The following is a 15,100-nucleotide window of genomic DNA, read 5'->3' as shown; positions in this document are numbered from 1 at the left end:
CAATTTGTCGATTTTAATTTGCGAAAATGTCTTTTGGTTTTATCCAATTTTTGAATTAAGGTGTTGTGAGTACCTTTGCATAATTTCGTAGCCTACTATAGCTGATACGTCAACTGTTTTGATGTACAATACAAGTATAGGTGTCCTTCACCTTTCCTTTTGGCATAAAATGTCCAAATAAAATTTCCTGGCAAATACAGTCGTCTTATCACTTCGTTTACGATTTTTTCGTTGACACAAATTATCTATCAAATTCATTTATTATGCTGGCTATTTTTTTGTACTTTTTTTGGTTCTCCTTAGAAGATGATTATGAAAGCTGCTCAGTTTAAAGCTGGTGGACCAGAAGGTATATACATAGATGATGTTCCTGTCCCTAAACCATTACCTAATGAAATTTTGATAAAAGTTATGGCTACAGCCATTAACAGAGCTGATACGTTGCAGGTAAATCTCTTACACAATTTCACGTCTTCTAAATCCATTAAGTTGCTGTGTAGGGAGAGCTAAAATAACAATATTATTCCGGAACTCTTAAAGCCAAATGGTTTATCTTACCATTTATTCGAAAATCTTAAATTTCTTTTTTTCATTTTTTGCCTCTGACTCAAATGTGTATATGTGGTTTAATCATGTCTTTTTTTTAGTGATACACAAAATTAGAGTAATTACAAAATAATTTTGACCATGCTTTTGCAAAGGGATCAAAATGCAATGAAAATTCCTACTGTGTGAATGTATAGCCTTTTTGCCAATTTTATATTAATTCAAACTTCGAAAAAGTCTGTGATATGGTTATTTTGTAGAGAAAAGGTCTTTACCCACCACCACCAGGTGCTAGTGATATTTTAGGATTAGAAGCTGTTGGAATCGTACAGCAACTGGGTACTGATAGCGGTAAATGGAAAGTAGGCGACCGCGTTATGGGTTTATTGCCAGGTATTAGAAATAAAATTAGAATTCCCATTTATTGCAACTGGAAATGGAAATGTTGTTATCTTCCGAAAAATGACACATCATACTAATTTAAACTGTAGAAAGATGGATTTGAGATTCGTCGCTTATACCTTAGCAAATAATTTGAATATCGATCTTTATTGGACTATTTTCACTATTTTGAGTTCTCATTGGGAGGTTAATGTCCATTTGATTTGATTTTTGTCGCTTCACCTGGATTTTGAATTTACATCAAGTACTTTGTTTGTTACAGGAGGTGGGAACGCAGAATATGTAGCAGCCCATGAAGATTTATTCCTTAAATTACCCCAATCGTTAGATTTCCTTACTGCTGCAGCTATACCAGAGGTTTGGTTAACAGCATTCCAATTACTACATACTATAGGTGAGATCGTATTTATTACTATTGAGTTAGCATCAGAAAGGACCCATATCAAAAGAAGGCTAACAAATTGATTATACATGTAGTAGCAAGTGTACATGGTCCATGTAACATGGTGTGTTTAGGTTTTCAATCTTAATTTTGATTCAAGCACACCGAACTAATTACCACTTCCAAATGCGTAATGCTGAACCAAAACGTCTAACTAATGTTGGTTCTGCACTCAGTTGCAAATGAAAACAATGTTAGGAAACATTTTTGCTTAACGCAGGGTTGGTACTCCTTATGTGGTTTGCCGTTAGGCTACCCCATGATGAGCATAGAAAATGATCTATTCTAATGTATGTTATGTAGGAAAAGTACAAAAGGGTGAAACTGTCTTGATTCATGGAGGTGGAAGTGGTGTCGGTACAGCTTTAACTCAACTGGTAAAACTAGCGGATGCTATACCTTTTGTAACAGCTGGTACTCAAGAAAAATTAGATAAAGCCAAAAGTCTGGGTGCATTTGCTGGTTTTAATTATAAAAATGAAACATTTGGTGGAAAAGTCATCGAAATTACTGCTGGTAAGATAATAATTCAAGTGATATAATAGCGATGTAGTGCATGCTCACTCATCACCGAACACCTAATGCTACTTTGCGACTGGTTTTGTCATACCAGCGTCCCTTTTAGAAAGTGAATAGCTAATATTTTTTGTAAATCTTATAGTATATTAATTAATATACTATAATAATAGGAAGCCCAACACTTTGAAATTTATGCAGCAGAAGCAGCAATGCTAAGGTTATTCTCATATAATATTCTCATCAAATTTGTTCTTAGCTTGCAAATATATTTTAATCCCAATGCCACAATAAAAGAGAAATAAGTGAGAAATCGTGTCGGTCCGGCTATCTAACTACATGCTGGTTGTTTACTTCCAGGAAAAGGAGCCAATATCATATTAGATTGTGTCGGCGGGTCTTTCTACGAGGATAACATCGAAGCAGTTGCTGTTGACGGTCGTTGGATAGTGTATGGTTTGATGGGTAAGTGGCCAGAAATAACTTTTCACCTAATCATCATCATTATCATCATTCACTTTTTGCCAAAAAAAAATTTAACATTTACATAAAAATTGGAATTTACATCATGCCTTTTCTACGAACACTTAAGTTGTCTTCTTCCCTGAACGACAGGTCTTCGCCTTATTCTATTGTGGACACTTTGTAACCAATCAATATCTATGATGTAGGTGGAGGAAATATAAATGGCGATTTTCTGAGTAAATTGTTAAGAAAAAGAATAACTATAACTGGGACTACATTACGTGCAAGATCCGTTCAGGTTTGTATCAGTTTAAAATGTTTCGAGTGAAGAATTTCAGCCTTATGGAATTTACTGAATAGTCTAATTATCAAATAAATGATAAAATTCTCTCGCTTTTAAAATTAAAAATCCGACAGTATTGTGGCCCAGACCAGTTCCTCAGACACGATATACGAATGTGGTAGCGACAGTATTCATTACCTGACATTTAATATTGTTTTATATGGGATTCATTTCGATCCCTTAATGGGTCGCCTGTTTTTGTGAACAAAACCATACTTTTTACAGCCTTTCTGTCTAGGGCTCTAATTGGCTGTATCCTATCAAATCGCTGCATTCCGTGAGAGAAGAATCGTGGCAATTGCAGGTATAAGTTCGAAGTTCGTAATAGTTTGACATTGTGAAGATGATATAAATGATACTTACGGAATTAGGAAATATTGCAACTTTCAATTCATAGACAGTATTGTAGAGCAGTTAGAGGCAAAAATAAGTTTTAACGTCTTTATGAACTCTTTTATGATTTAACTTTGTATAAATACCAAAAGATATGATAAATTTGTCTTGGCAGGGAGAAAATTCTCAAAGACTAGCTTAATGAACCAATAAAAACGATAGTTCAATAATAGCCTACGTGAACTTTTCATTTTCAGTACAAAAAAGAATTAATAGATAATTTTTCAAAAATGGTGCTTCCTAATTTTGAATCAGGAAAACTACAGGTTGTAATAGATACTGTTATGCCTTTATCTAATCTGGCAGAGGCACACAGTTTGATGGAAGCAAATAAGAACAACGGTAAAATAATTATACAAGTCGATGAGAATTTGAATAAAGATGAACTTTAGGAATGTTATTTCATTTTTTATTCCCTTCATAGTGAAAAATATTTGTACGTTCGTGAAGAGTGCATGATATTAACAATGTTTCTCAAATTGTCAAACGTCGTTTTGTGTTAATTGACGAATGGTTAATGGTGAAGTACACCAGATTAATATAAACAATTACCAATATGTTAGTTGAAGATGTGAATGTCCATTCCAGTCAAAGTTTCTATAATAGGACAACATCGGACCTTGGTGCCTTATGAAAGTGCCCTAGTGTGACAAATAACACTGCTGAATTGCTCGGCTAATACGCAACAATTAATTTAATAGTATTATGGTAATGCTTCCTGTATGACCATGTCGCCATGAAGACTAGAATAAACCGTATCCATAGAAAGTAGAGAAGTAGCCTACGATGTCCTATTCATGCCTAGTGTATTTGCTACTTGTTCTTCGGTGTTGATGTTGCGGAATTATCAATTCATACACTTTCATGGTGCGGAATTATCGATTCAGTTGCAAATACACAAGGCACGGATTCTGTTTACCAACAATCCCATATGTGCCTTTAATTCATCATAAAATATGTTACTTTACTAAAAATTATAAGAAATTAAAAAAATAGAGTTTATGTGGTAAAATACATTTCAATAATCTGGCTGCTGGCTGGTAATCGTACAGATACAAGCATTGATATCATTATCAACATTATCCACCGTGGAAATTAACATTGAATTTATGATATAGTTTTGATGTAGTATTAATGATATGCTACAACGTAGACTTATATACAGAACATTAGTTGAAAATATTCAAAAAGATTACTAAAAGGTTTTCAATATTAGCTAAATTATCATAAGCACTTTAGCACACTCTCTTAGTCTTACTAGCTGGACATCTCCATGCACCATTATCATAACAAATACATGTGTATTGAAGACAATTTTCAGTGTAACCAAATATTCTTCTGAAATATGTGCGGTTTGCAACTTTACACCCTGAAATGATATGGCAGATCATTAAAGGGATTATGGAGAGGCTTTCTAAACTTCATATGTGTATTGGGGACACCGATAGCATCGATTTGGACCATTCCAATTTTTGTAGACAGATATCTGTGGTTCTTGCAATTCCACTAAATCTGAGCGTTTTATGACTAAAATCATCTTAATTAGTCCGCTTTTAAGCAGCTTTTGCGATAATACTGACAATTGAAATAGTGGAAATCGATGTGTCCCGCTACACTAGTCTCTTTACAATCCCTCTAAGATTATCTCTTGCATGACATCAACCATTTAAGCTTATACACATTATTATACATCAGAGCATCTTTGAAGTTAGATCATCAAATTTTTATCCTTTAATTACTGTCGATCGATATAGTATAAGTCTAAACAGTACATTCTATCATGCTGTTCACACAGATTAAGCAATTTTCTGCCAATTCTACCACTTTTACAATTGCAATGTGCGTTTCTCTCATAAAAAATCTTACCTTGTGCTACTTTGTCCGTTTTCGATATACCAGGTTTCCCTTCCAGTTCGCATGTATTGATAGATCTCTCTTCCGGACAATTCAGTTTACCATCACAACCACATTCGCATATATACTCATTACAGCCTTGACGAAGATTAAATGAGCTCTTCGATCTGATCACTTTGGATTCTATCACGCATGGTTTACAGCGACTGGAAACGGAACCAGCAGATTCACATACATCAACACTTCGATCAGGTGGACAGCTATATTTACCATCACATCCACACATACAGTTGAATTCCCAGCAACCTTCCTTGTATGAAAAGGGACTTCCTCCTGGATACGAATGGTTACTTACACGACATTCCTTACAACCATCTATGCGATAATCTGGTGCTCTACACATGTTTTCTACCTTCTCAGACGGACATTCCCAAGATCCATTACAGAAACATTGACAACTGTATAGCGCGCAACCTTCGCGGAACTTGAACTTTGAGTTGGTCATATATTTCTTTCCATTGACATCACAGCTCTTGCAGACGCCCTGTCCACTCTCGCTGGAGTCTCGTCGAGTTTCGCAAACATTAATAGTTGAGTTGTACGGGCATCTCCATGTTCCGTCACAGTTACAAGTACACGTATGTTGGTGACAACCTTCACGAAGCACAAATGTGGCATCTGCTGGGTAGATTGTTCCTCTGACGTCGCAAGACTGACAACTACTTTCCTTTCTTTGTATGGCTCTTGCATCACAAGTTACCCGTGGGGATTGTGAGGGACAATACCAATTACCATCGCAATTACAGAGACAGTTGTACTGTGAGCATCCTTGAGTCAAAGTAAAGTTGGTATTTGGAGAGTATGACTCGTCGTGAACAACACATTTGGTGCAACTTCCAGATTTTTTTAAATCAGGGTAGCCAACAGTAACTGCTCCATTTGCAGAAATACACCCAGAAGCATGTTCGCCTGAACATTTCCATTCTCCTTTACAGTCACAGTTACAGTTATATACGAAACATTGTTTATATATTTTAAATTGAGAGTTGCCTGCATAAGTTTGTCCTTCAATGTCACACATTGCACAATCGCTTTGAATATTAGAGACTGTAGGCAGTGCCGGTCCATTTGAGGGACACAGGTTCACTTTCTTTTCTTCTGGGCAATCGTATGTTCCATCACATTTACATTGGCATGTGAGCTCGAAGCACCCCTTTCTCTGCTGAAATCCCATATTGCCGGGATATACCAAACCACCAACATAACAATTTCCACATTTCTTGTCTACTGTTCCTGACTGACAAGTTGGATTTGGGGTAATAGCACACCTGTAATTCCCATTACACATACATCGGCATTTATAGATTACACAATTTCTATTCATATCAAATTTGTCATTTACACTGTAGTATTTACCATCTGCTAAACATCTTTGGCATGAGTCCAAGTTGGTTGTTTCATCCGTGCCTGGAGGATAAGAGACACCAACTCCCCCTACTGGGTAGGTAGGAGTTTTAATTGATGGTACATTTGATGGTATTATTTGTCTAGATCCCAAATTATGAGTCGAAGGATTAATCGGGTACTTTGCAAAGCTTGACGAATGAGTCTGTGTGCGATAGCCTGGTAAAGGAGGTAGAGGACGAAAGTCTGGACTGCCTGGTTGTGGAACGATTCGATATCCCGGAAGACCTATTGGTTGAGTGTATCTTAAGAATGGGTTGGTTTGTCTGTAACTGTGATGAGTAGAGGTATGCATTGAATGTGTTCCCTTTCCTAGATGGCTTGCACCGTTACTGCTTTGTTGTTCGTATCTTGTAGCACTTACTGTTTGTTCATTATGGTTAGCGCTACCGTCTATTTTACGATTGTTTCTCAATATGTCTGTTGCGGCTGGGTTGGTCTTCAATACAGTCTGCTGTGAATATCTGACATTACTCGTTCCATAATTTTTGAGCGGAACGTTGCGAGGTTGTGACGCATGATATACAGGGTATGTTCTTCGTGTTGATTGTGCATTCTGTTGAGAACTGGTGTCAGGGTTTGAAAGTGCTGCCGCATTCGAAACTCTAGAGTTTGCTTGACGGTTTGAAGTCACACGATAAGTTGGCGTCTCTCTTCGTGGCTGCGGGGAAACTTGTCTGACAGGATTATTCCTTGTTCTGTTGCAAGTATAAACTACATTGTCTCTATCACAATTCCATCGTCCGTTGCAATCACAGGAACAGTTATATGTATAACATCCCCGGGTGTATTCGAATCTAGTATTCCCAGGATGTGTTTTCCCCGCGAAGCTGCATTTAAGACACGGTTGGGTGTATTCGGGTATAAATGTCCCATTTTTTTCGTTTCTATTCGCCTGTCTTTCCGTGTTGGTAGTTTCAACTCTCCTATTGTTTGAAGTTCCAGCTCTTCTGTTGTTGGTAGTTTCAGTTCTCCTATTGTTAGTAGTTTCAGCTCTTCCGTTGTATGTAGCTTCACCTCTCCTATAGTTAGTAGTTTCAACTCTCCTATTGTTAGTAGTTTCAGCCCTTCCGTTGTATGTAGCTTCACCTCTCCTATTGTTTGTAGTTTCAGCTCTTCTGTTGTTGGTAGTTTCAACCCTCCTATTGCCTATAGCGTCAACTCTTCGGTTGTTTGTAGCTTCAACCCTCCTGTTACTTTCAACGGCCCCTGCTTCGACCCTGGTTTTTCTACTCCTCTCATACTCTGTGCGCTCTCGTAGTCTCCTGGCCCTTTCCCTTCGTCGTTCGATGTCCTGAGTATTGTCGGTTTGAGTAGTTTCGAATCTAGAGCGTTGTCTAGCATTTCTAATGGCCTCTTCTCGTTGTCTTTGTCTTTCAAATGCCAGACGTTGTTGCTCCTGCCGCATACGTTCTTGCTCCCGTTGTCTTTGTCGTTGGAACTCACGTTCTTGGCGCTCCCGAAATTCGTTTGTCTGATCCGGTGATACATCACAAATATTTTTTGTCGGTGATTGTGGACACGAATGAGATCCATCACAATTACATGTACAATTATATTGGTAGCATCCTCTTTCCATGTCAAAGTAAGTATTTGGCTGATGAATTTCACCACGGGAAATCCGACATGGACTGCACGTTTGTTTTGTGTAGGTCGTTTCTGAGTCTGGATTCTTGCAAACGTCCTTTGCTTTAAAGCCAGGACAATTCCACCCACCATCACAATTGCATCGACACTGGTACAAAATACAACCTCTTTTCATCTCGAAATCCGTTTCACCAGGGTAGTATTCGCGATCTGATAGAGTACAACTCTTACAGCCTCCGATCACCTCACCTTTACACGTATCTCTAGCATCTTCTCCAGGACAACTCCAGCTTCCATTGCAGAAACATTTACAGGAATATCCAATGCAACCTTTTGTGAGATTAAAATTTGTATCCCCTTGATAATATTCATTTTGACTTATCTCACAGTTCCTACAACCACCTAATTGTTCACCTTTACACACATTTCTAGCTTCACTTCCGGGACAATTCCACGAGCCGTTACAGTTGCACCTGCATTGATATTGAATACATTCTTTCCTTATTACAAAATCCGATTCACCGGGATAAGTTTCTGTTTCGCTGACTTCACATTGTGAGCAGGTTTTAGTCTGGTTTGATTCACATATGTCCTTAGCCAAGTTAATTGGACAGTCGTATGTGCCGTCACAATGGCAATTACATGTATACTCAGTGCAGCCATTTTGTCTTTTAAAATAAGAATTTCCGTCGAAAAACTCTCCATTAACTTCACATTCATTACACGTTGATGGTTGTTCATCGTCGAAATCGCAAATATTTTGAGCTCTTTCTGCTGGACATTCCCACTCTCCGCTACAGAAACAATCACAATCATACTCAATGCAGTCATCTAGATGTGTAAATCTTGTATTACCGTCGTGGTATCGACCATGAGCATAACATCGTTGGCATTGCTGTGGAGGATCTTCTTCGTCTGTATCATCAAGGTCTGTTGGCATTTCAACGTATGGAGGATCCGTCGGGTCTATTTCGGATGGACATAAATTTTCTGCTCTTTGACCCGAACATTCATATGATCCATTGCATCTACAAATACAATTTTTGAACAAGGTGCAGTCTTCCTTCATGTCAAAATAAGAATTTCCCTTGATTTCTCTCTCTTGTACACTGCAAGTTCCACAGTTTGGGTTTTCTAAATTTTCTCGCTCGCACATATCTGTCGAACTAGTTGGTGGACAATTATATGAGCCGTCGCAGTGGCAAATACATCTGTGATTTATACACCCTTCTCTGTATTCAAAGCGGGAATGACCTTTATACGTCTGACCATTTAACTCACAAGACTTGCATTCTGAAAAAAAACCCAAAAAACAAAATAAGCCATGTTAGGTAGGAGAATCATTACCTCCATAGCCCACTTAACAAACAGTCGTTTTCATTTTCAGAGCAATTTGTAATCTTATATTGATCGTGTTCATTTCCAAAATTTTGTTAACTGTCAAATTGTCTAAGTACATGTAAATAAAAGCTGATAGATCAGCAGAGATGAAAATTGAGAAGGTAACTTTATATAGGTAAATATAACAATAACATACGTATTCTAGTAGGTGGCCTAGTTACTCTTCTAGTTTCGTCAGAGATTTGGCGTCTGTTTTCAACTGTTCTTTCATCGGCTGGCTGTGCTTCCGCCTTATTAAGAAATGACTTCTCAGTTAGAAGATCTGAAGCAATTGCATCAGTACCGTGTGAAGTACCAGAAGCCGACTGAAACGAGCTTGAATGGGACGAATAAGAAGAAGATGTGTGGAAGCCATCTGATGATCGCTGTTTTGATCCACCAAAAGATGAGGAAGCTGACGAGTCACCAGGATTATAATTTCCTCCTGACATACCACTTCCTGAAAAAATAAATATTGTGTCAGAGGTACCGCACTGTATGTGATAGGGCTAAATTCAGTGTAGTCTAATTACAATTAAACCAAACATTCATTACGTTTTTATTAGCTTTTATTTTTTATACCGCTATGTCACGGGTATTGTGAACATACGTAACCTTTTCACCTTACCTAATACCCCCGCTTTAACCGATCAAATTCCTTTACTCTCTTACAAAATACCAGCGCTGGAGAGGTCATAAATTTGATTGGTTAAAGCAATCCCCTCGTGGAACGCCTAAGTGGGTTCTCTCAAGAAAATTTTCGAAAATTGAATTGATGTGGTATATTTTGACACATAAACACCAAAAAAGTATAAAAGTCATATTCGTAATTTTGTTAAAAATTCAGTGAGTATAATATAAGGGTGCAAATTATTTTTTCTAGGGGTACAAATCCCCACCCTGCTCCATGGAATTCGGTTAACCCATTGTCCTAAAATATGATGAATTGTCCTCCATACTTTTGTACTTCATTGAATTCTAGTATCCACATCTAGACAGAAAAGAAACCATAAAATGAAAGTATGTCAAAAATAACCAAACTTTACAACCTAAGTCATTTCCTCAAAGTGATCGCTGTGAAAAAACAATTTACAAGTAGATGTGATGTACAGGATTATGTTCGAGGGCGAGTTTTTTTACCAATTGCCTTATTGGGCTGTGACAAGGGGTAATTTGCAAAATTTTTGTATCTTCGGGAGATTATACCGCATGAACATTGGCTTTGACAACATTCACTGTGATGTAATTTCAGTGTGCATGTCACCAGCTTTCTAAAGATGTCTTTATTTAAGATGAAAGCCTTCAACTTTCAGAAATATGCATTATTGAAAAAAGATGATTTTAATTTTTATAAGAACCCTTGTAATTGAGTTCTAATTAACTTAGCGAAATTTTTTCAAACAGAATACTAATGTACAATCTCACAGCTTTATAACAATATATATATATATATAATATAAATATTATATGTATAAACGAATGTAACAAAATTTTTAGAATTAAGTTGCACTCTAATTAGACAAGATATAGATTTTACAAAAAGTATCAGGTCATAAAGTCATGGTCTTAATTTCACACCTTTGTAGGTCATGTTAAAAATATCCCATTAAAAATAGTTTTCAAACATTGACAGTCTATTCCCATTCATGTTTTACGAAATATAAATGCAGAGGACGTAAATTAGCTTGGAAGCTAACAGATCTGTGTCAAACAGATCTAGTTATTGATTATAATCAACCTGCAACATCAAAGAGATTTGACGCCATAGTCAGACATAATATAAGTATAGTTAAGTGCAACCGATGGGCACGACGCCCTTTACAAAGAGAATAAATATTATATTACATTGACGCCAATGTTTTATAGGTTCCATCTTGTTACATTAAAATAAAGAAAGTTACCTTTTGATAGTTCGGCAAAAGACAGCACCATCAAGAAAGCCATACATATGCTGACCTGTAAAGAAAGAAATAATTAAACAGAATGATGTATACAATTTAAGAAATTCTATAAGATGTCCGCACCTATGACACGGCTAAATTTCTGGATTTCATAAGAAATCTTGAGGTAAATATGGTGGTATAGATTATTGACATTTTATGGTCTCCAAAACCATTTTTTTAAAATATTTCGTTATCTAGTTAGAAATCCAAATTACAATATTATAATATAGTGTAATATTATTTCGTTATAGTTTTGAAAATTTGTTTTATTTAACAAAATTTTTAAGCTAGATAATGCAGCGAGTTATGTGTCTTTTAATAATGACAATCAAAATAAAACGGGACGAATCGGGAAGGGACAAAATGGGACGTGGCGAAATGGGAAGCGGCGAAATGGGAATAATAGGCGGCAAAATGGGAATTAACCATCGCTCGCATAACATTTGTGATAATGGTGTTATAATTTAATCATGAATGCCACGCAAGTCAAATTGAAGCAAATAGAAGCTATAAGTATTCTTGATTACAAAAATTTCAAAGCTAAATGGCTGCTTTACTGATGCATTTCAAATGAAATTTGTTTGTTTTAAAAGAAGATTTTCTCCAAGATTTGTTTTCAATTTCGCTTAACTGATCAAAAAACAATGCAGCAAATTTTCTCCCTTATCGTCAAAATAGCGATCGTTAGCGCTCAGTTTTGTACAGATCTAACGCAATTAAAAGACATTATTGAAATCGGCAAGAAAAGCAATGCAACGAAACTTTTGGATATTGGTGAGACAGGGATTATGCAGTGTATGGAGAGCTGCCTGCAATATTCATTGTGTACATCCATTAATTTTATAAACAGTAAGTGTACATTACTGGCTGGAGATGATAACTCTCTACACGCTTATACCGGAGCTATCACTACTATGAAAAGTACATGGCCGGCAGAGAGAATCGCGGGTCCATGTTTTAACAAAATATGTGCCCAAAATTCAAAATGTGTGGTTAATTCTAAAAAGCGGGCGATTTGTGAAATCATTGGATGTACCGATGTCCCTACAATGGAAGATGCTCAATTTCTTAACGTTAACCTATTTCGTTCTAAACCATTGTGGAATATCAACGATTCAATAGATGATCCTTGTGTTACACGAGGACTTAGTTCGAAAGCAGCTGTATGTCAGAGTAATGGTCAGTGGTCCGACTTTGATTGCTCTCTGCCAGGTAAGAATGCCATTTTGCCCCAGTTCAATCGGCAATAATTTTTTTTTTATTATCCGCTGAACCCAATATTTCCTGTTAAAAGTTAAAAACATGGCGAAACTGTATAACTTTAATGATTTTCTGAAACGGCGTCCAATAACCAGCTATTTTCGAAAATGGTCCTGTCACACAAATATGTTTAAGGCAAGCGCACACCGAGCGACAAACGTGACAGACCGTCATTGCCGTGGATGCCCAACCAAAATTTTAAACTCTCAAAATATTTGCCACTGCAGTCTCGATACGGATGAAAAACGTAATAGGCCGTAGTAAAAATGATCAAACGTGGCAGTAGTCCGTAGTGGGACGGAAATCGTATGTATTCACCGGCATCTGAAGTTCCTATCCACGTTGTGTCCCGTTTTGTCACAGTTCTCACGACAAGTTAGGGTAAACGTTATCCATTTTGGTACGTTTCAATTACGATGTGTGTCGCTTTGCAGACCGGAGCATTGCGGGGGGTTCAGAAACGGTCTGAACCGTATAAACCGTGAGGAAACTTAGCACGACCTAACAAAACTTGGAAAATGACCAATATCCCATGGCGCAATACATTTCCGTGGCCATACATACTGTAAACGTAGCATTAATCGAAAGAGAGTTAGAAACAGAAATCTGGATAGTATGTAAACTAGATTTCGGGGAAGGGAGGGTTTGATTCTCCCAAATGTACAGGCCTAGGGTGGAGCAGACACTTTATTTAGAAATTAGGATTAAGGGTCTTGATATTGGGTTTTCTTCTGTTCTTATTCTGATCTGAAATTAGAAAAAATAACTCGCCCGATGGGCGAGAAGTATAGTATCTGTTATGTACTGATTGTTTTTAGTTTACTATGAACAGTATTATCATTTAAGTTCTTATTTTTTGAATATGCAACTATCATTTTCTGCTTATAGACATGGGGGAATTTCTCTTGAAGGCTCTTATAGTGGGCATGAACTATCTTGCTTGCTCGATTGCTGGTTGTATTAAACGGGACAACAAAGGGTGCTATGCCTACATTATGATGAATATTTAGTCCTATAGGTCTTGCTGTATTCAATGTCTCAATCCAATGGGCCTCCCTAGATTGACGGAATTTGGTAGTTTCATCTTCGGGCAAGTCAATTTCTATACGCTCAATTGGGATTAGGGTGAGATCGTCTATTGAATGGTCGTCGAGGTTGAAATGATTAGAAACAGGCTTGTCTTTCTTTAATTTGATGTCTGACCTATGAGCATTAAAGCGAGTTCGTAAATTATTCTTAGTTTCTCCTACATATTGTTTGGGGCATTTCTTGCATGAAATTAAATATATTACATTCGAATGTTCACATGTTAGATGTTCCTGGATCGGGTACCTTTTATTCGTAGAGTTGCTTACAAAATAATGAGTTTCTGATATAAAGGGACATGTTTTGCATCTACTGGACAAACATGGAGCACTTCTTAAACCTGGAGGTACTTCGGCATAAAGTCTGTTTTTAGCTGCTATCTGTGCTAAGGTGGAATTTTTTATGTTTCGTAAAAATCGTTTAGAGTACCCACGCTCTTTTAGTTTTGAGAAAACAATCGTACAGGCTTGGTTGAAATCAGAAGATCTTGTACAAATTCGATGAAATCGTAAAACTTGTGACTTAATTATACCAGAAAAGGTATGTTTTGGGTGAAAGGAGCTCTTGTGCAAGAGTTGATGAGTATCAGTTTCTTTGAAATACACTTTAATATCCAGTTTATTTGTTTCTGCTATGGAATCTCCCTTAAAGACTGTGGTATCGAGAAAGTCTATGCTTTTGTCACTCACGTTTGCGGTTAGTTTGATAGAAGGATGGTGGTTGTTGAGAATTTCAAAGAATTCCCAAAACTGTTCGATAGAATAAGTCCAAACCATAAAAATGTCATCCAAAAAGCGTCCGTAAAAAAGTGGGTCAAATGGACAGAGGGGCAACACCTCACGTTCCCACTCTGCCATGAAAAGGTTTGCGTACGAAGGGGCGAATCGTTTGCCCATTGCTGTCCCTGTTCGATTCTATTGTTTCAATAAGACCCTTATTAAGTTCATGTTTTCTCTGATTTCAGTTGATTGTAGAGATGCACATTCAAGGCATATGGATCTTAATTCAGATATCGATGTGGATTTGGATGGAACAAATGGTGATCTACCTCCGATAACTGTAAAATGTCAAAAGCTGACAGAATCTGATGAGTTTCAGGTCTCATTGGGTAAGTGTTACTACATTAAAAGACATTCGATAATGTCCATATACATCCACTACAGAGTTGACGAAAATGGATAAATCTCAATACAAAAGGAATAGGATACATAAACATGTAACATAATTTTGAATCTGGGAAATGCTTCTCCTTTTCAATCCTTTTCACTTCCGATTTTGATTTTATCTTCAGGTCATGATAGCGGAGATCTTAAAGCAAATGGTTACAGGTTACCGTATAGTCAAAGGTTACTTGTCACATACAAGGCAAATATGGGAGCTATAACAAAGTTGATAGATCGTTCAAGATCGTGTAAACAA

The 15,100-nt window shown here is 37.0% G+C and overlaps 2 protein-coding genes across 2 annotated transcripts; one reads left to right on the top strand and one right to left on the bottom strand.

The window, feature by feature from the left end:
* Window positions 1-306: 306 nt before the first annotated feature.
* On the top strand, window positions 307-3,499 carry LOTGIDRAFT_169276 (hypothetical protein; the record flags this gene model as incomplete). Its single annotated transcript, XM_009067595.1, has 7 exons — window positions 307-447; window positions 807-939; window positions 1,211-1,342; window positions 1,694-1,906; window positions 2,267-2,371; window positions 2,578-2,669; window positions 3,305-3,499. The coding sequence occupies 7 exons, from the start codon at window positions 307-309 to the stop codon at window positions 3,497-3,499; spliced, it is 1,011 nt and encodes a 336-aa protein (XP_009065843.1).
* Window positions 3,500-4,020: 521 nt separating this feature from the next.
* LOTGIDRAFT_236582 (hypothetical protein) lies at window positions 4,021-9,844 on the bottom strand (the record flags this gene model as incomplete). The annotated part of the gene is made up of 3 exons (XM_009067594.1): window positions 4,021-4,476; window positions 4,974-9,305; window positions 9,550-9,844. 3 exons carry the CDS (start codon window positions 9,842-9,844, stop codon window positions 4,343-4,345), a joined length of 4,761 nt encoding a protein of 1,586 aa, XP_009065842.1. The 3' UTR covers window positions 4,021-4,342.
* Between the last annotated feature and the right edge of the window lie 5,256 nt (window positions 9,845-15,100).

Source organism: Lottia gigantea, assembly GCF_000327385.1.
Source record: "Lottia gigantea unplaced genomic scaffold LOTGIsca_84, whole genome shotgun sequence".
NCBI lineage: Eukaryota > Metazoa > Mollusca > Gastropoda > Lottiidae > Lottia > Lottia gigantea.
This window is presented reverse-complemented; position numbering and strand designations above follow the sequence as displayed.